Below are 25,459 nucleotides of genomic sequence, written 5' to 3'. Positions count from 1 at the left end.
TCCCTGTTGCTGATTCTAATCAGATTCCTGTACAGAGTCCCTGCAGGCATTGCCCTGTTACACTGGAAAAGTTGTCCCTAATGCACGTATGTGTTTTTACACAGAGGGCAGGAGACAGCTTTAGTATTTCTGAAGACGTATATGGATGTGATTTGATTCCAATTTACTGCTGATAATCTTTTTTAATCTGTCGCAACACATGCCACAAAAAACTGCACAGATCCTGGTCATCTAAAACCAACAAATACAACAAAACACCCGTACACCCGTACACCACTTACTGCTCTCTCTCAGCTCTATTTACGACTCTATAGGTTTTGGGTCAGGCTCTGCAGTTCAGATCAACAACAATATCTCTTCCAGAGACACAGGGCCACCATGGGCCAACATGGGCTCCTGAGTAAACACACACTTAAGGACAATAACAGCAGCGTCACTTTGCAAGAACGGGCTCACGTACAGTAACAAGCTCCTGATTGAGGATGTGAAGCCAGAAAAATATAAATAAGTTACAGGTAAAAAAGTAGAGTAAAGAAGTAAAGTGGAACTACAAAATCTTTAGTGGTTTGTTGGACACACGTTTTCTGTGTGCAAGAGATTTAAGCCTTTTTCTGCAACACACTTGTGCAGTTGGAAGAGAATGACTCCTGCAAACACGCATGATGACTGGGTTAGATAAAGATTATCAGATGAAGTAAGATCAGTGCGGGACCACCGGGAAAGGGTTGCTACTACGTGTCGAGACACAGAGCCCGCATGTAAGGGACGGAAACGGAAGAACCTGGCACTTACAGGACACACAGTGATGCTGGGTCCTTCCTGTGAACGCTGCAGAAAAATATCACCTCAGAATAAACACTGAAGTTTCTTCGCCGCCACTGAGATTTAACTTTACACATATTTGCTGCATCAGTGCAAACATTAAAAAAAAAAACAATAAGTAATGTACATTTTGCAAGTCAGGATTTCCAGTTGACAATAAAATTCAGCTTTTAATCTATGTTAATGAAAATGTTACATGAGCTCTTAACATAGAATTTGAGGGAAAAGTGATATGGTCTTGTACAGTGGGATTTAGACAATTTATTTAATTAAAAGTAAAATTACCGAACTATTAAAACATTGAAGAAAAAATAAAAGTAAAAGTAAAGCAAATATCCTACATTTACAAGAAAATTATAAAAAATATTTCCAACAAATTTACATTATATATGAAAAAGGGCTCTTTACACAGGACAGAATGGTCCCAATCAGTGTTATACTGTATATTGTATGATTGGATCATTATTGTTGACATATGGATTTTAACTGCTATAAATAATTGTTGGTAGTCTGTCTATAAAACTACCAAAATATACTATCGTTAATATACTATATTACTCTATATAAATACGTCAACCTTAATAAACTGAGACTTGTACTTTTAATTTGAAAAGTAACTACAATTGTAAAAAAAAATAATTCTATGCACTGTACTTACATCATTTAAAGTATTATTATCTTAAGGTATTATTAAGTCTTGTGCCTACTTCTTATATTGAACAGCTATTGTATAAACTGCTCTTGAAAGCACTTATGAGCTGTAACGATTATATCGTTAATGATAGCAGGGCCTGGCTTCAGAGAAACTGGTTCATCAAACAAGTGATGCATCATTAGCTGTAATTTATTAATTTAAATACATATTTACATGTTAGAAAGCAATCAGCTGTGGGACATTCAGTGAAATGTAAATCAGCAGTATGGCAGGGGTGTATATTTATGCACTAGTGCTGTCAGTAGACTTGCAGTTCATCCAGCTGCTCGAGGAGAGCGTCTTTCTCCAGCTCCAACACGGAGATCTGACGATTTCTGTCGCTCACACCCTGTAAAAGATGAGAAATGAAGTAAGGTAACCATGCACTGCCATAACACACACACTCCGACACACACACACACACACACACACACACACACACACACGCACACACACACACACACACACACACACACACACACACACACACACACACACGCACACACACAGAATCTGTAGAAAGAAATGGAAGGGGACAAAATGCAAAACTTTATACAAAACAGATATTTAAAGCCTCATCTTGAAGCCTACAGATTTGTCTGAGATAAAGTAAAATGATGATTCTATATATAGTTTAAGAACATGAGTCAAACAAAAACACTAAAATCCTAAGACCACAGAACAACTGTTTATGGTCAATTCATATCTAACTACTCTGCCTTCTTGACCATTATAAACCACCAGGTACCTGTTTTGTTTTCCGTACCTGAGTCAGTACTGAGTTGTGCCACCGGAGGTCGCTGTCAGCCACAGTTTCAGGCAGAGAGGGGTTGCTGCTGCTCATCACGTTGGGCTCAGTCATCACAGAACCCAGGGAGCCGTTCACCCTCAGGATCCGAGACCTGAGGAGGCAGGAGCGAGTCTGGAGAGGGACAGAGATGATAGTGAGAGTGACCAAGACCTGATCCATGAGATGATCATATTCAAAGATTGATTATCAAAAAGGAAAAGCAAAGAAAAACTTCTAACTGTCGGGTGTGGAGTGGTCGTCCACTAACCAGAAGTCTGGTGGTTTGATCCCATTTTTATTTTGTTTCCCCATTTCTCTTAAACCTCAACCAAATTGCCTTCAGGATTAATAAAGTTGTGTTGTATTGTATTAAGCTTACTAACCAAACAGTTTGTGGATATTTATGGTTATTGTCTCCCCCAACTGAAATAAACAAGGTTTTATGTTTTGTTGAAACTGCTCTGTACCTCAGCTGAATCTTCCTGGCAGGAGCCGAGCCTCGTTTTGGTCTCGACGTTGTCCTGCCGGGTTCTGTTCTCATGCAGCCGCTGAAGGTACCAGAATCGAGCCCTCTCCAGAATATCCAGCCCAGACCACAGAGCGTCCTTCTCCCTCTCTAGATCCTTCAGGCGCTTAATCTGAAATAAAATGAACGGTGATCAGATATAAATACCTTGGATTTATTTTTTTAATAACTGCATTTTAATCTGTGCCCTGTAAACTCCACTCTGAACTGAAGTAACTAAAAATGGAGTGGCCAAGAGGTTAAATATGCAAACCATAACATCCTTTCATTTCCTGTCATATTTCCACTCTACTTTCTCATAAAGACCCATAAAATAACTACGAAATGTTAGAGATTAGTCACATACCCAGTTCTGTGAGGTGCGTGTTTGTTTACATGTATATGGCCGACAAAACAATCCTGACCACTGCTGACCCGACTGGGCGGCCTGATGTAAAGTGACAGGCACAGTGCGGCCTGTTGTCTTCCAGAGGCCCCGAGGCTTTTGTCTCTGAGCGGAGCCAATCTACAGAGCAGCAGGGGGCCTTTTACTCCCATTGTCTACACTCAGCTGGATAACATGCACTTATAGGCCTGAACAGAGGTACAGTAACCGTTCTGCAGCAGGCAGGCAATCAGAAAACGTGGTGGTTCCACCTTTGGCATCATGAGGTCAGGGCGTTGTGATCACTTTGGTCATGTTACAGGAGATCAGCAGGGAGCTATAGATTAGGAGGACATTAGAAACTCATGACACCATTGCATCACTGGTGAATGCCTAATGTTGTCTATCTAAACATTTTCAGGTGATGCAGATAAGTTCCACTTTGGGGATTTTCACCGTTGTAAGTCTAGAGTCGGTGGAAACCAGGTTACGTGCACTGAGGCTTTAGCAGAAGACTGTGAGGAGCAGACTTGACATGTGGGAATGTGTCACTGGTCTGACTGAAGCCGTGCTGCCTCCAAAACAACCCTCAGGGAGCACAAATGGAAAATCTGAGTATTTTTAGAGGAACACAAGCAGCGTGAAATGTTACTTTCCGTTGGATTTATATGAATAATTCACTTCCCCTTTAAAGATCAGATTTTAAGACCATTTAAGGTGAACATTTTCTTTTAAAATGCACAACAGATTAGAAAAGTTTTTAGGGTTATGCTCTTTATATTAATAATATAATAAGAGGAGTTATCACTACATGTCACTGATTAGATACTTGTTCCTGTCTGTTGGTTGGATTTTAAACAAGATTAAACAAAAACTACAGGATGGATCATCATGAAACTAGGTGGAAGGATGTGGGATTGGGGAGATCGGCAGGTTAAAATGAGAGTAGATTTATATGAATAATTCACTTCCCTTTAAAGACAGATTTAAGACATTTAAGGTGAACATTTTCTTTTAAAATGACAACAGATTAGAAAGTTTTTAGGGTTATGCTCTTTATATTAATAATATAATAAGAGGAGTTATCACTACATGTCACTGATTAGATACTTGTTCCTGTCTGTTGGTTGGATTTTAAACAAGATTAAACAAAAACTACAGGATGGATCATCATGAAACTAGGTGGAAGGATGTGGGATTGGACAAGAGAGAACCCATTACATTCTGGTGCGGTTCCAGATCAGTGGGTGGATCCAGGATTAGTTTTTCTCTTTCTTTAACATTGCGAGATAGGACGTATTTCAACATTTCCACCGTTTTTGCAGAGAATAATCATTACATCTAGATGAAAACAAATCCGGCACATTCTAGTTTCTATTTGATTTATATGAATATTTTCCTTTACCTTTAAACTAAATCAAACTGAAATTACAACAAGTGAAATTAAATCCTAAATGAACTAGATTAAAAAAGGCTGAGGATTAGGCTCTTGATATTAAAATCCAGTCAGACAAGTCAACATGTCTCTGATTAGATACTTCATAAAGAAATAAAACCTGTTCTCTCTGCATCAAAACAACCTGCCCTCCTTAGTAGTGAAGTAAAAAACAATCACAATGCTTTAAGCTCCCTCCCTATGAATTCAACTCTTTATCAAAGCCCTTGTGTTTTCAAGATCCATCAGGGGAAATGTTGAATAATGTCTTAATCCTGGATCTGCCCCCTGATCTGAATCTACACCAAAATTTTAAGACCTCTTTCCTCACCCATAACGCATCCTTTCACCAAGTTTCATGGAAATTCGTCCAGTAGCTTTTGCACAATCCTGCTTACTACCAAACAACAGATTCAAACATACAAATCAGTATTTCCCTGTCAGAGTTTTATTTCCTGGCTGTTTTGAGAGGCTCTGAAACAAATGTCTTGGGAAATGAAATCTGCAGGACATACAACTTAAAAGAATCATTAATTATTCAATCAGCACATTTTTCAATAATCAATTAAATGGCCTACTTAGATCATATTTAAGTAAAAATTCTCCTGCTACAGTGTTTTGATTCAACGATTATGAAAATGATCAACAGTTTTCAGCTCTAGTCAACGCATGGTAACAGCCTTGTTTTTCTGCTGTTACTGTACTGAGGCACTCCTTCCTACTGGCTTGTACTTGCTTGTAGCTACTTACAATGAGATGTTTGACATATATGAACATGTACGGAACTGAATGTTGTGTTTAACCTCAGATTCAATACAGAAACATGAACAAAAATGTCTTTCGGCACAAATATGTGTCACTTTTTATGGATTTTCTTTTAGTATCAGTTAATATTGCAATGTAAAAGTTTTGAAAAGTAGAAGAGGTCAAAGGGTCAAAGTTTTCGTGGTCACACAAACATGAGAAGCAGTAAATACTCAAGTTTAGCGATAAGTCAAAATTTAGAAGAACTGACATGACAACAAAGTAATTTTGCCGACTGTTGATAAAAAACTGCTGAAAAAACACGGGAAGCAAAACACTTACGAAAACACAAGGTCGAATCACTGACTCACACACAGGGGAGATGCAACTGATTACAATCACAACCTCTCACACACACACACACACACACACACACACACACACACACACACACACACACACACACACACACACACACACACACACACACTATCACCCCCCCTCCTCACCCATAGGTAGAAGTGCAGTGCGTCCAGGCTGTAGAGGCTGGTCCTGAGTGGGATGATCACCACTGTGTAGGAGCCCGAGCTGGAGGGATGACAGGCCATGGAGAGGAGTCTCTACTGACGTCCAGGATACTGCCCCATACAGCCGCCTGCACAGCAAACAACAAACCACACTGGCTGACTCTGAATAATAGCACAGGGAGAGAATGAGTGTGTGTGTGTGTGTGTGTGTGAGAGAGAGAGAGGAAAAAAAATGCAGCAGCACGATACACAGGCACAGGCAGCGTGGTGCCCCCGGGGCGAGGTAATGAAAAATTCCACATGTCACTGCCATGACTGGTTCATCGACATATAGTGGCGCACGCAAACACAGAGAGAGAGAGAGATGTGGAGGTGGAGGGAGGGTAAAACTGTTGGTTGGGTGTCTGGTAAAAGAAAAGAGAGAATGAGATATAGCAGGAAATGTGAGATTTAAGAGGAGGGTGTAGATGAACAATATTTGTCATCATAAATCCCATTATTAAAGAAACAAGGGAGGAAAACAACAGAGTTTTGAGCTCGAGCGTTGCCAGAAATCACATCATCCCTCAGCCGAGGTGGAGACTTGACTTTCCCTCTGCTCAATGAGAAGAGCGTACAGGTGTGTTATTTTCTCCCTGTCCCAACACATCCCTCATGTTGGAATGTGACATAACCTGGGGACGAGCGCGCCAGGGGACGCCACAGCACCGTTAAATGGGAGAGTTGTGGTCATGAGGGCAGAGAGGGGATGGATGCAGGGCGGAGAGCAGATGGATTTCAGCCACAGTGCATTGACATTGTTACTATCAGTGTCGGCACAGAAAATCCCATGGCACGTGTTTTTTTTATTACACCGCCTCAGGCCCAGCTGGCTGTTGGAGTAACACTGAATCATTTTAGTCTCGTCTCATATGTAGAAGAAGACTGGGATTTCATCATGTGACAAACCTTCTCTGACCTTAGTTTCCCTTTTTAAATCCTGGTTTCTAACCTTAGCCGAGGTCAAAGTTCAGTGGTGTGTATGATCACAGCTGGGAAGTGCTCATATCTTTTAGTAAAAGTATAAATACAACAATCTGTCTTATCCTTTAAAATGTACTTGAATTATAAAAGTTAGAAATCCTCAATTATAATTTATCTTTAGATTGTTCTGACAGCATTTGACTATTTCTGCTCAAGCTGGAGTTACACTTCATGGACAGATAAATCCAATAATTCCCAGTTTATTAATCCAGTACAAAGGAATCAAAAATAAAGTTAAGCTACACAAATTAGTTAAATATTTTATGTTTTTACCTTTTAGGAACTTGTAAAATGATATATATGAGAAAGTCTGAAATGTAACAAGTGTATTTTGTATATTGAGGTTACAACCCCAGTAACCACAGTAGTATAGTTTATTCAATAGTATAATTGAATTGAGTAAATAACAGTTTCCCTCTGAATTGTAATGTAGAAGTTTAAGTAGCATGACATTTTAAGTTAAGCAGTTTGTACAGTTGTTTGTACAAAAAAGTAACCTTCCATGGCTGCACTGGTAACTACTGAGAAGAACGTTTGATTCAAGTAATGTTTAATTTGCTCAAGTGTCAGTTACATCATAAAAATCCTACAGTTGAGACTTATACAGTTTCTAGCCACATTTTTACAATACACCTTTAGAATATACAGTTATTTAATATATATTTGAACCAGATAAAGGATGAATGTCATTGGATGATTATAATAATCACAGAAACTACATTAGCAGACAAGAGCAGCAGCGTGGCAACAGGCCCTTGCAAACAGAACTTTCAGAACAGACAGTAAATAAATAATTGATCTAATAGACAGAGAGGTGACATGGGGACAGAATTGAGCTGCACTGTGGGGAATGTAGGACTCAGAGTTTTTGTAATTTACCCGTTCACAGGATCAATTAACCATCCCCCAACTGAACAGGGTCGATGGTTGCAGTACATACATCATATATTGAGCTTTGATTGTCCAGCGGCTCAGTCTGTTTCTCCTGAGGATAAACCTCCCTGTTAAACTCTATCAGCACGGATCCAGCCTGCTGAATGATTATATGCTGCAGTCCTGCTTTTTCACCAGCAGGGGACGCTCTAAGTGAGGCTTAGTTCAGACAGAGCTGACATTTTGTATCTCCTGATATTTTCATGAGATCTTGCAGTTGTACCTTCCACAAAACACCAGGTGGCGCTACACACTACGGATCCAGAGAGCTCAAAAGCATGTCAAGTGTTCTCAGCCTCTCTCCACCCTGAGCTGTGGTCCACTTCTGTTATTTCAACTTGCATAAGGCGAGACATGTTCCAATAATAGGGCTCGTAGTTTAACCTCTACGTTACACGCTGAAAAACAACACGCACCTCATCTCATTGACTAAAGATGAAGAAAATAAACTGTCACTTTAATATGGATGATCCCTCAAGGCACTGAAAGCTGCAGTTATGTCGTTTTCTCACGTGAGCACAGTTCACTGGAGCTGAGGAAAACATGGGATTAAGCTGCTATAGAGGAAGGACTCTCTGAGCTGTAGCATCCCTGAGACGCAGCCTGAGGGGAACCCATGACCCATGCGTTATCTTATAAGACATGTGACCGTCATCGGAAAAGAGCCTTAAGCTCTAAAGGGTCTCCTGATATAACGAAAACACAACAATTATGTGTTCAACAGTACAGATTTAGCTGATTTATAACCTTTGTGGGAGTCAACACAGAGGTACAAGAGATTTAAGGTGTTGTATTTATAATTCTTCTAGATGCCCACCGACCTAAAAGTTCCCCGTTATCACAAAGATGCACTGAGATCACGCTGAGCTTCCTCTGTGGGCCCCCTAACAGGAAGTTCATCGTCAAACAAAACAGTGTAAATATATATACACGCAAGACACATTTCACACATGCATTCACATTGCCAGGGTGTATTCACAAGCTTTAAATACACACATTCATATCGTACACATACTGCAGTGAGATGTTTCCCTTCACTTTTTAGTCACTACTACTACTTTGCGGCCAAGAGTGGGCCCCTAGATGCTTCCTGTCTCACTCCTTCATACACACATACACACACACACACACACACACACACACACACACACACACACACACACACATGCATATTTGTTTAAACCACAAAGAATGAGAATGACACACACGAACACACATGCACCCAAGCAGCTGGGATGTTATGCACCTACATTGTCTCACACACACATAGCCTCCACACACACACACACACGCACACGCACACACACACACACACACACACACACACACACACACACACACACACACACACACACACACACAGGATTGATACAATATTACAGGCCAAAAGAAGCCCGGCGCTCCTTCGCCTCTCCGGCTCACGCCAGCACTGGCCAGTCAAGGCTCACTGTTCCAGATCATGGCTCCCAGGAATCTTATCCAGATATGTAACCCCCTCAGACTCTCTTGCTCTCTGTCTCTCTCTCTCTCTCACACACACACACACACACACACACACACACACACACACACACACACACACACACACACACACACACTTACACAGGAATGATAGAAGTGTCTCTTGAGGGGCCTCATTAGAGACTGACGCTCACCTCCTTCTCTTGAGACACAAAATCCCCACAATGGATTTCAGAAAAACAAATGCAGAGCTAAATGTTGCTAAGATAAAACTTGCTCCACTGGATATATTCATGCACCTGAGCAAGATTCTTAACATAGAACTCAGTGACTGAAATCATAACTGGGCCTGCAAAATGTATCCACACACCAAACTGAGACCTGGTTCATATGAAGACAACACTGAGGCTACAGCAGCAGCTCTCAACGTGGCAAAATAAATATGAAGGTTGGTGAGCTGAGAATCACATGTACTGCTATTACTGACAATACCGCTAGCATTACATCTCCGTAAGACATTTACTTTTGTATAAATAGTTTAAACCTTGATACACCTCTCCATTTATTGTCTTTTCTCATGAAGGTTGTCCATATCATTTTTTTGTTGATGTGCTCTGCTACAAATGACATCTATTACACGTCTGTCCGTCCTGGTGGATGAATCCCTCACATGTGGCTCTCTCTTAGGTTTCTACATTTTCCCCCCAGCTTAAAGTTATTTGTTTTTTGTGGTTTTTCATCACCCACTTGATATTTAAATGAAATACTGGGTAGTTTCCTCCCCCACTTTCCCTTCCTTCTCCCCTCTTGTTTAATTTTGTTGAATTACTGTTTTTATTAATAATTATTTATTTTACTTTCTCTAGTTACCTATCATAAGCACTGTAGCTTTGTTTTGTTTTGGTCATCAGTCTGGGATGTGTGTGGACTGGGACATGGTTGATGTAAAATTGAGTGATACACCTCCTTTTTTCCTTTTTTTCCCCCTTTAGAGAAGTAACTACTGAACGTGTCCGTACTAACCAGCCTGGTAAACACGCATGTGTGTGCAGCTTATGCATGTCACATGGCTTCAGGGCTCTGCTCTTCACATTTTACAGCTTAGTTAGAGTCACCGGTTTCCCCCAGTGGAAATATTCTTTCAAAGAACAGGTTTTAACGCATTCTACCTTTTTGTTCTTGACATTTTTTTGTTACAGGTTACATCACACAAAATTCTCGGAAGTCTTACCTACAAGTCCAGCTGAAGCTGTTTCCAAAGCATGGGCCCCCAGCAGAAAAAAATTCATAAAAATGAATTATATAACCTCCAGTCATGGAGTGATCGATAAGGCTGCCGATCATGCACTTAGATTCTCCAGTGATCACATCAGTCACATCAATCAGAATTATAATAAACCTAAGGATTTCTGATCTGCCTTCTTTTTGATTTGAAGCTAGAACATTATTGTTTACAGGCCACACACACACACGTGTATACACACACACACACACACACACACACACACACACACACACACACACACACACACACACACACACACACACACACACACACACACACACAGACATAGAGTCCCCTCCTCATCCAATTAACCCCTCGCCAAGCCTCGTCACGCACTCCCATCCGAAACTCCCAAACATATTCCATGTCCTCTCCCTCCCGCTCTCACTCACAAACACACATATTGTCACGCTCGCCTATGAGGCCCGACACTGCACGAAGCCGGGCCAGATGTAAACCAGATGTTCCCAACAGATGGAGATAACGGCGAAAGCTGAAGTGTACCACCTTTTCACCTCAGCTGCACGGAGCAGAGGCCAGAAGTTCCCGCCAGAAGTTCTGAATGACACATACAGTATATTTTTATGTTTATAAGAATAATTCCTGCAGTTGCTTACATTATGTGGCATTGAAGATCAGTATATACATTATCAGGCAATAGAGGTTTTATTTGGAAGCATCACTAAATGTCAAATGTTGCATTTCTTTGGTTGAAAGAGACATAATTGCTCTATTTTTGTTCGACTCTGACATAATGCTTCGTGTCTCCTTGGTTCTGACATTGAACAAGTCTCAAAGCCACTGGAGTGAGACCAAAACAATTCCCCCTCACACACACACACATGCCAAAGGGACAAAAACAGAGGATCAATTTACACCCACCTCGCACCGCCCTTGAATCCATCCCCCTCTTCCTCCTCTTCCTCATCTTCCTCCTCTCCTCTGTTCACGCCCCCACAATCTGCAAAAACAATATTTCAAACAGCGTGATGTTATCACCTCGAACCACAGGCTGCACTGACAGGAACAAGAAGGGCCTTAAATGTACAGGTATGTGCACACATGGCGACACACACACATGAACCTTCAGACAGGCCACCAGTGCTTAAAGAAAATAAATATATATACGTTACACCAGACCCCCCCAAGGCAAGCCCCCGAGGAGCCCCCCAAAGCAAACACAGTGAGCAAGGGTCTTCTTGGGCACATTTCTTCTTAAACCCGTTCACCCTGACACACAGGCTCCCCTGGTGAACCCCTGACAATATCCAGCTGCCAGCGAGCAACAGCAGCCCCCCTCTGCACCCCACGTTTCTGCAGACCTTCCCCAAACACACACACACACTCTCTTACACAACCACACGTAAGAAATCAGAGCACAGCTCACTCCTCCACCCTCCCCCACAACCCCACCTGTGGCCTCCACAGCTGGGCGAGAGCCTCCCATGGAAACACATCCCACTTACGTATGGAGTGTGTGTGAATGTGTGTGTGTGTGAGAGATTTTAGGGTTCACTGACTTTTATTCCTCTGTGTATTTTCAGCCCCCTCACGAGGTTCAAAGTTCCAAATTTAGTTTACACCCCGGGGATCATTTGTGTTTATAAAAAGCATATAGTGTTGCTGTGGGTATCCCGGCCTGGATAATAAATTTCTGTATCTATATCTCAATGAGAACAGATTCAATAATTTACAAGAGGAAAAATGTGTAGACATGTAGGTTTACCTCCCCGCCTCATGATTTCTTGACACTTCTACTTAGTCTGTGAAAGAACAATACAAGAGTATTCTTCTTGGAAAGATATAAGACGTGTATCAAAAATATAATCATCATGTTAACACCTATATATCTGCTTTGGAAACTTCAGACAGACTTGTACAACATGTACAAATGTGAAATTGTAACAGCGGATATCAATCCCCTAATAAAACTGCCAATAAATCAATTAAGCATTTTCTCCTAAAATGTAGAGCTGTGGTGAGACTTTACAGGCAAAAATGAAAATAAATATATGCATTGGAAAAAAAAAATTGATTTGGGGTTATTTTGCTTCCAGAACATGTGTTTATTTATTTATTCTTTTTATTAATGGGGAGAAAATGTCTAAAATACATGTTTAAGTTTTTATTTGACTCCCCCCTTCTTCTGTAGATTTCAAGTTACATTGCTTGTCTTTAAAGGTGTGTAAAGGGGTTGGTTGACATGTTATTCATATAGGTGCACTTATAAAATATGTTGTGTGTACAAGATCTAATGCGATGTCAACAAAGTGAAACAATACATTCTAAAGCTTCATCCATTGTTCAAATGTTTGTTTTGCTGCAAATTAGTGCATATATACTTAGACACAATGATAAGTAGTCTGCAGAGAAGCTTCATGGTGATATGTTCTAATTAATGTTTTTACCCTGTATGTCGAAGTGTAGTTAAAGATTCAGAATTTAGTGTTTCCTGTGGTAGCCTTCAGTTGTCCTAAAAACTCAAAAGTTGTGTAGTTTGTCCAGTCTGGGCTACTCCGTAAAGAGTACCTGCTCCCGATGTAAATATAAAGGGCCCATTCTAGGGTAAAGAAAACAACAATTAGCACAATTGCATAGTGAAAACATCCCTCTCACCTAAATCTTACAACCTGGACCTTTAAGACATGCTGCCGATTAGAGCAAATTAAAGGCTGTTGAAACAACAGGAACAAAATATGTAAAACGTTATATTTAACTAAATCCTACTCATTCCTGCAATTCCTGTAAAACCATTTTGTCTCCAATTCCAGGTGGACTGGGATCAGTTATTTTGACAAATAACCTCAGCACTGTTATAGCCTCCAGGAATCCTTCACCCCTGCTGTGCATCGCTTGTTTTTGGTTAGATCTCCATCTCCAGTATAATTGTTTGCATATATACATACATGTTTGCATGTCAGCACATATGGACGCCCAGATCAGATGCAATAAATGAAGTTTGCAGATAAAAACAGCATATTCATGTCCCTAATCAGCAGTGAGCAGCTTTAAAAGCTCGACTGAACGATGCTTCACACTTTTCTTTCTCTTTCACCTCCTTTAGTTTGGATCGTTGCTCATTTTGATCCATGTCAAGTCTCTCACCCACGATTTGTTGTGGTACGTGAGGAAATAATGGCTGTCGTAAACAATCTACATGTCTGCGGCGAGCCTCTTCTCAGTATTTGCTCCCGCAACTGAGGGGCAGAAGGATGTGGAAAGCCCCACACTGCACCTGTGAACCAACACCGCCGCCTCCTCATCCTGTTCTCTTCGTCACAGCTTCCCCTTCACCAGAGACTTCCTGTTCTTCTCAGACTGCCACATGGCACGCACGGTGCATCCTCTAGTCTTGGTGTTTCGGTAGAGAGCAGCTTTAGCACTAAACTCTGAGTTTCAAGGCTTTCAGTTGAGCCAGTGTTGCCTCTGTCCTGCAGCTCTATGGAGCCTCGTCTCATCCAGAGTGAAACCAAACAGCATTTTAATCTTTAACAACAGTAAAGGGGGGAAGTTTTACTAATGGTATTAGATGCTTACAGTTGGGCTTTCAAAGAAAGAAAAGTACCATCCTAGTTACCTCTGCAAAGGAGGCCGTGTTTTCACCCCATTGGTTTGCCCCAGGTGAAAGGATGAATCATGAGCTCACTTTTCTTTCATTAATGTCGTGAGACAGGACGTTCTTGTGACATTTTCACAGTTTTCCAGGGGAATAAATCACCGATCTTAGATAAAAAAAAAAGCAGGCATGTTTAGAGGTCTGATATCTAAAGCCGTTTGAGATATAGGGGCCTGGCCAGAGAAATTCTGCAGAATGTCCGGAAGCTTTCACTCAGACTTTTGCATTAACACATACTTGCTCATTCTGTGTGACCGTGCCCTGCATGAAGTCTACCGTTGTTGATTTTAATCATTATTTTATTGGCCTATTATTGTATATTGTTTTATTGATGTCCTGATATTTTGCTGTTTTTTATTTTTATTTCTGTTAAGTGTCCTTGAGTGTCTTGAAAAGTGCCCACAAATACAATGATCATCATTATTTATTATTGTTGGGTAAATGATGGGCGTCAAGGAATTGTGGGAAATCCACTTTATCACTTTCTTCCTGAGAACAGCATGAGAAGATCGCTCTCCCTCTCGCTGTGCGCTAAAAATAATAAACCACAAATTTCAATTTTAACACTTTGCTTTGAGTGAACTTTAGCAGATCTTGTTTTCCTTCAGTCTGAGTCAACATGGTCGACGTTCCCCCTGTTTTCGCTACGGGTTTTTGTCATTATGCTACCAGCGTCATATGTGTAGTATCACTCTTCTCATCTAACTCTCCACAATAAAGTGAGTACACGGATTTCCCGAGATATTAATCTCTTCCTTCCTTAAGAGTGAGACAGACTAAGAAAGGTGTTTAAATGTGGGTATCTGGTTACTAAAGTCAATGTAAACACATTCATCTTCTGTGTTGCTGTTGCTTGGTTTTGAACTAAATTACTCTGCAGGAATACATAAAATGAATCATTCAACGTTTGAATCCCTTTCATTCGCAAGCAGCATCCTTAAATAATGTGTATTATTCTCCTCCCGATCTGATTTTACATTTCATAACTTCCAACTGATTAACACTCAAATCTTTTCCTTTAACAACAGACTCGTCAAGGTGTTTAAATGTGAGTTGTTAAAGTCACTTTAAACACTTAAAAGAGCTCAAAGGCTACTTATGACACATTTATTTCGTCTTAAATACATTTTCTGTGTTGCATGTTGCTTGGTTTTGAAATAATTTCCTCATCAGTATCCTCTGTAGTACATAAAATTCATTATTTAACATTTGTTCACTTTATTTTCCGAGCAGCATCCTCTGATTTTCAAGCTATATTCTCTTCCTGTCCTCAAAATACCATTACCTTACATAACATTACATTACATTTCATTTAGCTGATGCTTTTATCCAAAGCGACTTACAATAAGTGCATTCAACCATGAGGGTACAAATCCAGAACAACAAGAATCACCACCTACATCTGATTAACACTCAGACCAAATGCGGTTGCGGCTGCAGGGTACGTGCACGCACATAGCTCCTAACAGCCTCACTGACGTCTTCTTTGTTTGCCTTAATTTAGAAGCACTGGAATGAAAAAGATGTGAATCAGGGCTTTTTGGGGACTCATGACGCTCCCCAGGACATGTCCCATCATCCTCTCACCCCAGAGTCACATGGTTACTATGTGACTGTTGTTTTACATTCGCGCACACTATAACGCATTCAAAGGGGGCGCTGACCGTGGAGACGAGACAATGGGCTTAATGACTGCAATAACCGACTGTAACACAACAACGCAGGATTAAGGGTGGGTGGGTGGGGGGGTCGCACCAAAACAAATACACACACACACACCCACACACACCCACACACAGCACTGTAGACAACAAGGAGAGGATTAGGAATTTAATGAAGAACAATAACTGTGAATACAGGTCACAGAGCTGAACCAACAGTGAGGGATGATTCTGCTGAGGCCTCATTGTCTCCTGTCACGTATGACACAGTATAAAGAGACGTCGAATCACCCAGATTAGAGGGGCATTAGGGAACTGGGGCACAACCCTAATTTGACTATTAAGTGTCATGATGGGAGCGAAACTCATCCCTGAGAGGGTTTGTGCTGTCGAGGTGACGTCAGCGGAGGAGCAGATTATCTATCGTGACATATTTTTTTAATTAAGAGACTTATCATTGCTCCCTCGCCTAATCACGTCCATACAGTCCCTTAAGAATCCGAATTTAATTAGATCCCAGATTGAGATTTATTCAAACTTGTAATGCACTTTGTTGCATGGTTAATTTGCTTTGAGCCTTATCTCGAATGTTTGCTTGTTTGCCCCCTCACGTGAAAATATGACGTTCCCCAGCCAGGAAACATCCCATAAGCTGCTTTCAGACATGCACTGAACTCTGCAGTCCCTCCGTGTTTTCTCCAGAGGAGGTGCATGCATTAACGCAAATGTCTGAGACACTCTGTGGTCTCTTCAGACTTTATCCGCCTGACCTCCTAGTATAAAGTCTGTAGAAATCACAGCAGGGGATCCCAAGATGGATTTACTTAAACAGTTCTTATCATAATATGTGCTTAATTGAAACATTTAAAATGATTTGAGTGAAATGGTGGAGGTACTGAAAACCTGGAATAACCTCTCTGAATGAGGGTCGGTGTGCAGGCCTCAAAGATGACTCTTATGTCACTGAAAAGCTATGCAACAATAAGACTGCTCCCTGTGTAAAAAATAACACAGAGCCTATGTAATAATAGGAAACAGGAGAACCTATATTTCACAAAGGCAGGAGGAAAGCGGAGCCCACAGTGTGTCATAATAAGTATAGAAACTGGGTAATGGGAAGCAGGTGATGTCTTATAGAGAGGACATTGAGTTGTCATTAAATAATTGTAAATAAAGATTTTGTAAAAGACAAAGAAAAAGAGGGGATGGGTTAAATTTTAAAATCATGATGATTAAAAGGGTCAATACTCAGCAATTTATACATGGAAAAGTGAGACATTGTATCTTATCACATCATATCTTATCACATTGTATCTTATCACCTCGTATCTTATCACCTCGTATCTTATCACCTCGTATCTTATCACATTGTATCTTATCACATTGTATCTTATCACATTGTATCTTATCACCTTGTATCTTATCACATTGTATCTTATCACCTCGTATTGCATCTTATTGCATCTTATCGCGTAGTATTGCATCACATTGTATCACATCGTATCGCATAGTACCACATTGCATCACATCAGTATATTATGTAAAAAACATAGAAAGCAGCATTTCTCACTGTTAAAATGACTTTAATTATGAGTCAATTGCCCAACTTGTGACAGATTAAGTTTCTGTTGATCATTTTATCATTTGAGTCCTTTCAATAATTAGTTACTCACCAGACCATCCCTCTTACTGGAGGATTTTCATCCCGATAGCTTTGGAACAGGGGTTCTCAAAGTGGGGTCTGGGGACCCCCATGGGTCCTTGAAGGGTGGCAGGGGGTCCCTAGCAAAAAAGGGGAATGATTCATTGTCATTCATGTGTATTAAACTGACAGAATGTCTGACAACTTTGGAAGTGAATTTCACACACTTCCTGACCTGTGATAAAATATTGAAAAGCTAAAATAGTTAGTGTCAGTTAAGGATTTATTGTGCACACGTTTCAGATGCACTGCTTTAGAACACTATGGTTAAATAAAATAAGCCATAAAATGTGAATTTCTCCTGTGGTTAAATCAGATCAGTCTCTTTCTCTGTTTTAATGCACTTTTCTCACACAGCTTCATATGAATCAGATCTAAAACAGGTCAGTGCAGAGGTCAAACAGACAAACGCCTCTCAGTTATGAGTGCATGACACACAGGGTGCGTTTCACTACATTTTTTTGTGTGTTACCACTTCCACTTTAGCACATATAGTAGCCAAATGGGGATGTGTGGTAGAAAGGTGGAAGAAATGCCCAAAGTCCATAATGGATGTGCCCTGTCACGACGCAGCCCAACGTGACTGGAGGATGTGGACGAGGTGCCAAAGCAGAACGTGATGCAAGGGCTCCACGAGGATGTGTGTCACATTTTAGGCAGAGTAGGAAATGGCGGCCACTGCCAACTTATTGGACCTACTACTAGAGGAAGCGGAATGAAAACACTAGGGGCGCAGCGGAGGGAAGGAGCAACAGGTTTCTGCAACAGGAGCGCACAGGGAAGCGTTGTGTAACTCACGAACGCAGGGTAAGATGATTTCCATCCGTGCAGTAACACTTCATAATCATACACAAATGAGTAATAAACAAAATAATGGTACCCTCCCCCCCTTTCGTGCATGTTGGCCTGTTTTGTCTTTGCACTTCTGCAGCGATGCAACCGCAAACTCTGCTGTCGTCAGAGCTGATCGAGTTGTTGTTTACCTCCCGGCTCCACTGCGGGACTCCCAACTGTTATGATGGGAGTCACGTGACCCCCGAGGCTCGAGCAGGGCGACCCCTCCCCTCGTCCCCTCCTCCAGTGAGTCCACAACAAACACGTCGCAGAGAGATAAGAGCCACGACGAGAGCGAACCCTTCCGTGGATCGGCTCTACTTTTTAAAACACACACACACGCACACACGCCTCCGAGTGACAGTGTTTGTTCCCGTGGGTCCGTGGAGTACACACACACCTCTCGCTGCTCTGACACTGCGCAGTTTACGGAGCGAACGTCAAACTCCGCATTTTCGACACGTTTGAGCTACTGACGCTGATGGTAAGAAAACACGTTTATCTGAACCTATTACTTTACTTTATCGTCAGTATTCCACGTTGTCGTGTTTTTAGAGTAATTTTTCCACGCATTTTTAAGTCGCTTTTTTGTGTTTTTAAGAGTTGTTGCGGATAAACGTAAACAACTTATGGGGGAAAAAAGTTGTTTTGACGCGTTTACATCGCTTTTCTCCACATTAAAACAGTAATTACTTGTGTAAGTGTGAAGCTAACACTGTTTTGTTCTCGTTAATATCATTTAACGGGAGTGTAACGTGTGTTCTGATTAACGTGAGGCTGCCGATGCGTTCTTGACACATTTACGTCGCTTTTTCCAACATTAATTAAGCATTAAAAAGTAATGACTGGTGTAAATTTGAAGCCAACACTGTTTTGTACTTGTTAATATTATATAAAGTGAGTGTTGTGTGGTTGTTGCGTGTGTTTGGAGTTGTTGTCGGATGATGCCGGTTTTTGACCCATTCACGTCGCACTCTCTAAAACGTTTAGAAACTTCAGTATCCGTGTAGCTATGACGCTAACATTGTTTTAATGTTATTTTACGTGAATGTTGTGTTTTTATTTTGCGGATAAACGTAAAGCGGCGTAAGTTTTTCACGCTTTTTCCAAACATTAACAAGCGCTTAAATAGTCGCTGCTGGTGAAAATGTCAAGCTGCCATTGTTTAGTTGTGGTTTATAGTGTTTTAGGGGATTGTTGTGTGTTTGCCGTGTGTTTAAAAACGAGCGTGAGGCTTTGACAAGTTGCTGTTAGTGTGTCGCATCTCATTGACCCACATTCTCGCGGTGTAACTGCGTCACCAGCGTCTTCTCTCCGCATCTTCTCTCGCTCCCACAAACTCTGTGTCGTTTCGCGTTGCGTTGCCCGGTTGCGTGTTCGGATTTTGCGTCAATTAATGGCGAATTTGTAACCGCTGTGTTGTGTGGAATAGTTGGAGGTGGTGTGCGTTTTTTTTTCCCGGGTCCGCCGCGGGGAAACCTGATCTGAAAACCGCGCCCACTTCATTTCTCGACGCAAACAACTTTCACTGACAGACTGGGGCAGCCCTGTCGGTCAAAGGCAGCAACTACACTCGTGTTTTTTATTTCTTTTCCTATTATTTTGTATTCGTATTCATTCCGCTGTGACTGAAACCGAACCGATCAAAGTGGAGTGGTGCTGTTTAAACCGACCTGACACAGGAACAAACAGTTTATATGGACAGACAGACGTCGTAAAATAAAAGCTATGGGACTTGAGAAAGTGCTTTTCTCAGCGACGTATTCTCTGTGTGTCAAACACTTGCGCAACATTGACCCCCCCCCCCTCGAACCCTCTGGGGTTTTTACAACACGGCCTCTCATTTCTGTCTGCAGGCTGATAAGGTGCTGAAGTCCCATTGTTCTTTTTTATTGTTTTAAGTGCAAAGAACCAACAAAGCCTGTTAAATTGAGCAAATGTTATGAGTCACTTACTTCAATTAACAACCTCAAACAAAAAGGAAAATGTTTCAGTCCTGGGTCCAAGTTTGGGACGAAATGGTCAAAATCAAGATACAGCATTTTCACATCGGTTGATAATTATCATGATCCATTTCACGTAATTATTTTGACCCTGTGAAGGCTGTGGCTTAAACAATTAAGCATACATCCTCAAGCATAAGCATTATATCGCTATATGGACTTTTGTTGTAATGATATTGGTCTAAGTATTGATATTGTATTATTGCCCAGCTCTGAGTCTGTGTGACTTCAGAATGTCCAATGCATTGCAAAGTTAAGTGTCTATGCAAAATGAGTTGTATTTGTATTGCTCTCTAAACTACGAGTCAGGACATGGCTGGATTAAACCTGGGCGACTTAATGAGCAAACAGAAAAACAGAAAACGATAAGCTAGCCGATAAATCGGTCAGGCTCTAGTAATAGAGGTACTATTGCTATATTTGAACATAGGGACAAAGGCACATGACAAAATCAAATCATCTTGAGGCCTTGTTGTCTGAGTTCTGTGTCTGTGACTGATGTCTATTGCCAACCCAAATTGCATTTGCTGAGGGTCTGGGCCCCCAGGGTTGGTCCTACAGTCTTTGAAAGAGGCCTCATTTAGTATAGTATTACATCAGCAGCAGAACTATATATCTCAATTCAGTAGTTACATTCCCATAAGATACATCATTTGCTTTTACTGCTGTCACACATCTGATAAAGCACTGAGCAGCCCGTTTGGAGGGAATCAGACAAGAGGATCATTGACACCAGGGATGTGGTTATTATACACTGCCATGTAAAATAAATAATCTAGATTGTGAGTGATATAATCTACACTCCAGGTAGAAAGCCAATGATCAGTCCAGGTCAGTATTCGACAGTTTTACTCTAATGAAATGTGTCAGATGGGGAATGCAGAAAACATTCCTCACAAGTGGTGCACACAAGCCTTTTCTCCGTGTGACCTGCTGACCTTTACTGTCGACCTTTCACCCTCAAGCGCCAGAGCAGGTGGATGATCAGGTTCACGTGGAGGCATCGCGGCTGTGAATGTTGCAGGAGATTTATTTGGTGTTGGTTTAGTTATCCGTCACTGCAGTAATTACTCAGCAGGTTAGAGCACACATGGATTTGATCATATAAAACACACCCAAGCAGGCGTACAGCGTGTTGAGGGTTTGAGCTTTTAATAGCTGAGGTGTGTGTGGGTGTTAGTAAAACCCCACATCACACCTCATTGAACCTCTGCAGGGCTGACAGATCCAGCACTTGACCTCTGCCCTTCCTCTAACTCTTTGTGCATCTGTGTTTGTTCTCTGATAGGGACATGGCAATGGCCTCTCCATCAACATCAACCACAGGATCACCTATGGCGTCTGACTCGGCGCTCTCCTGCCAAGGGGGCATCGATGCCCTGAAGATGAAGGTGGGGCCCGTGAGGAGGAATCTCTTTGGGCCTTTGGACCACCAGCAGCTGCAGCAGGACTTCCAGAGGCTGCTCTGCATGAGCGTGGAGATGGCCAACAAGCGGTGGAACTTCGATTTCCAGGCCGACGTGCCGGGAGAGGGCTCCAACATTGAGTGGGAGGAGCTCAAGTGCCAGGATGTCCCGGCGTTTTACCACAGCTGCATGGTGAGGCCGGTCGTTGGGCCCGGGGACGAGGCAAAGAAGGGGATGAAGCGGACGTTGTCCTCCTTAGGCGAGGCTTCCCCGACGTCCAGCAGCTCGTCTGGGTCTGGGGATGAGTACTTGGAGGTGACCACCAGGAGGTGCTACAGACGGCAGAAGCCAGGGAAACGTCGACAGTCTGCCATCACAGGTGAGTCCACACAACAAATAGTCTGATGTTTTTGGTTAAGATTGATAGCATGTCAGTAGGATTTCTTTGACTTTTGCGTTCTTTATTTCCTCCAGATTTCTTCAAGGTGAAGAAGAGCAGGCTTGTGCACTACAAAGCTTCCTCCCGGCTATGAAAAGCACAACGAGACCCGGTGGAGGATAAGTGGTCCCGATCCCTCCAGGTGTCACCTCACATAGATATGTCTCATATCTTATGTATATTTGTAGCAATTTGTAACTGACTGTCCACAAGCTCATTGAGCATGGGCTTACAAAACTCCTCTGACACCACGTACCTTTAATCTTTCAGCACAAGGAAGCTACAGTTTTTGTAGTTAATCAAGCTTGGATTCTACAGTTTTTGTAGATAATTATAAATTTGATATATATATATATACTGTATATATTCTATATACTGTTTTCCTTAGCTGACTATACTGTGAAATCTTTTTTGAATGCACTCTTTCAGGAAATAACAGAAAACAGGCTTAAGTTCCTGGAGGTTTAGTTTCCTCTGAACGTGCCTCGGATAGTATTTGACCTCAGTCCTTGACCTTTTTGTCTCCCTCTTGCTAAAAGTCATGAGAGGTTTCGATTAGATGAGTGACTATTCCTGGCCTCACATCACACTCAGCCTTAAGTCTCACTCTGATCGCTCGGAGTCAAAACCTCACCCAGGGTTAAAAATGTCAGCAGCTCGTCTGCGATTAGCGCCAGGTTAAAGGTCAACGGTGGAGGTTTGGCGATGAGGTAATGCAGCCACACCCTGTAGGATAGTGACTTCAAATTCAGAGTAATAATTGTTACTCTGTTTTCCATATGTGACTATTTATTTATTATTTCACGATGCTAGATCATCAACTAAATAAAGTACAAAATAAAAAAAAGGATAATGTGTAAAGCGAGGTCAGATAAGTTGTCTTTGGAAACCTGTGCCATTTCCCCCAAATTAAAGACTATAAGTCATCATGGCTCATACATTACTCCACCGTATCGCCCATTATATTTAACACCATCACAACATAGCAAAAAATATACAAATTGCAAACTATTTCCTTTTTGCTTTGTATTATTTGCATAATGGGGTTGTAAAGATCTATATTTTGGCAACGGACCAGAACATACCTTATTTAGTTGTATGTTTTTTTTATTTTCAGTGATGTAGCATTTTAAATGCGCCTCTTTTCTCCATTAAGGGACTGTAGGATTTATATCACTGTGTTGCAGCTCAAAAGGAATCGAAACCTTTGGCTGTATGTTTATTTTGGTAATTATTCTTATTTTTTTTAAATGATCAGATGACCTGCTTCACATTTTCTATCGCTGTGCAGTTTTTAAGTGTTTTATCGTGTCTGTGTGCATACGTGTTTGTGTACGAATGTGTCGGTGTGGTTTTTTTTATCTTCGGGTTTTCACCAGTAGTAAAAATTGTGGCAGCTGAGGCAGTTGAACCAAAGAGAAAATCGCTGTGCCATTCAATGAGGAACACATCATTGAAACAAGTTGCTTACGGTTTGAGTGATCGGTCATGGGTCACAGAAGGTCACGTCTCCAAATATTCAACTATCAAGTGAAAGCGCACAAAGAAAGAAAAAAAAGTCTGTTCTTAAAAATCCGTTTTTCTACATTAACGTGATCCGTAACTTTAAGTTGACTCAAACTGGATGTGCCTATTTTCTCTCACTACCTACAATAATTTAGTTTGCATTAGAATAAAAAGCCATAACCTGAATTAATCCACTCTTACTACCTCATCATTCAGTTACACAAAAAAAGAAAAAAAGAACAATGCTCAGGTCGTTTGTGTTTTCAGGCAGGAAATAAAGCGACGATTCTGTTGTGGTTAAAAGCTGGAGAGGGTTCAGCGCCGAAGTGTAGAGTTTCACATAAGGTAAAAGAGTCAGTGTGTCAGAGCAGAGAGGGGGGGGCCCGCTCCGAGCAGAGGAAACTCTGGTCCCTCTAGGAGGAGGGGGCTGGGTTGTTTTGCTCTCTCTCACTGCCTCACTCTGCTTTGACAGCTTCGCAGAAACAGACAGAGCAGAGGAGTAAAGTGTTTGTGGGAATGAGAGAAAGGAATAAGAAGTTTCTCTAAAGCGAGATACTTCAGGGGAACACAACAGATCCTGGACGCAAAAGCATTTCTCCCTCCACACAAGAGGCCTGTGATTTAGCTTTTGTCTGCCCCCCCCCAAACCCCTCAAAAAGTCACACAGTCCCTCTTTCATAAACCAACCGCCTCAGTCTCTGCAAAGAATTGTCTTGAAAGCAGCCGCTCATAATCATGTTAACACAACGTTGGCTTTTTTTCCCGGCTCTACACGGCTGTTTCCTCCCAGATTTAAACAGAGCACACGTGGCTATTTAAAATAGTTCATCAGGATTACTTGTTTTTGTTAATTTATCTATGTGTGTGAGTGTGAGACCGTGTTTTGTTCGTGTGCAACTATCCTCTCAGCGTGTTAAAGACAAAACTTTCAATGTCTATATTAACTTATTTTGAGTTTCTATCTTTTTTGTTGTGCAGGGAACTAATTACAAATTCCCCTTTTTTTTTTGTTGCTATAGTTAACTAATTGTGTTATTTCTGAAACTACATCTTTGCACTACTTAAAACATTGTTGACGAGAAATATTTTTTTTAAGTAATCTTAAAAAGAAGAACACACAAATCCTCATTGAGAAACTGAGGCACAGATTAGGAATTTCTTGACAAAAAAGACGTTTTCCTCCCATTGGACCTTTCACGCTCAAATTTTTAAGTCCATTGGCAGGAAATAAATTATAATGATGGAGTCAAGACAGATGTGTTAGTGCCCAAGCAAACTCTGCTTTCCTAATTCAACTGTCGCAGCTATATCACAAATGTAGTGTTCTCTATTACTTTTGTATATGCATAATTTATCTTTTTTGATAGAGATATTTGTATAGAAACTGTTGATGAGTTGTTGGTGCACTGTTGCCTTTTTTACAATGTTGATCACATAGTGTGCTGAGAATAATTAAATGTAAATGAATGTTAAACCTTAAAAATACTGGCGTTGAGTTTTGTTTCACGGTATATAAAGATGGATGACATGTTGCTGCCATCACATTTCATGCTCGCTTGATATAGTCTTCAAGTATCAGAGAAAAGGGGCTGAAAGGGAAGGTTTCTTTCTGAATCTATAGCACCTCCTGGTGGTTTAGATGTAACATTGCACATGTCAACAATGAAGTTGCTGTCATACTGTCGCAT

General features: G+C 41.2%; 2 protein-coding genes across 2 annotated transcripts; one reads left to right on the top strand and one right to left on the bottom strand.

Annotated features, from left to right (window-relative positions):
- Window positions 1-1,114: 1,114 nt before the first annotated feature.
- On the bottom strand, window positions 1,115-6,171 carry sapcd1 (suppressor APC domain containing 1). Its single transcript, XM_035147159.2, has 4 exons — window positions 5,885-6,171; window positions 2,774-2,944; window positions 2,283-2,438; window positions 1,115-1,865 (listed from the first exon to the last, which is right to left on the bottom strand). Exons 1-4 carry the CDS (start codon window positions 5,981-5,983, stop codon window positions 1,776-1,778), a joined length of 516 nt encoding a protein of 171 aa, XP_035003050.1. The 5' UTR covers window positions 5,984-6,171; the 3' UTR covers window positions 1,115-1,775.
- Window positions 6,172-18,658: 12,487 nt separating this feature from the next.
- On the top strand, window positions 18,659-25,254 carry cdkn1d (cyclin-dependent kinase inhibitor 1D). The gene is made up of 3 exons (XM_035147158.2): window positions 18,659-18,901; window positions 21,709-22,205; window positions 22,301-25,254. The coding sequence occupies exons 2-3, from the start codon at window positions 21,713-21,715 to the stop codon at window positions 22,357-22,359; spliced, it is 552 nt and encodes a 183-aa protein (XP_035003049.1). The 5' UTR covers window positions 18,659-18,901; window positions 21,709-21,712; the 3' UTR covers window positions 22,360-25,254.
- Window positions 25,255-25,459: the final 205 nt, after the last annotated feature.

The sequence above is a fragment of the Hippoglossus stenolepis genome, chromosome 22, assembly GCF_022539355.2.
Source record: "Hippoglossus stenolepis isolate QCI-W04-F060 chromosome 22, HSTE1.2, whole genome shotgun sequence".
NCBI lineage: Eukaryota > Metazoa > Chordata > Actinopteri > Pleuronectiformes > Pleuronectidae > Hippoglossus > Hippoglossus stenolepis.
Note: the sequence above shows the minus strand (reverse complement) of the source record. Positions and strands in the feature narration are given on the sequence as shown.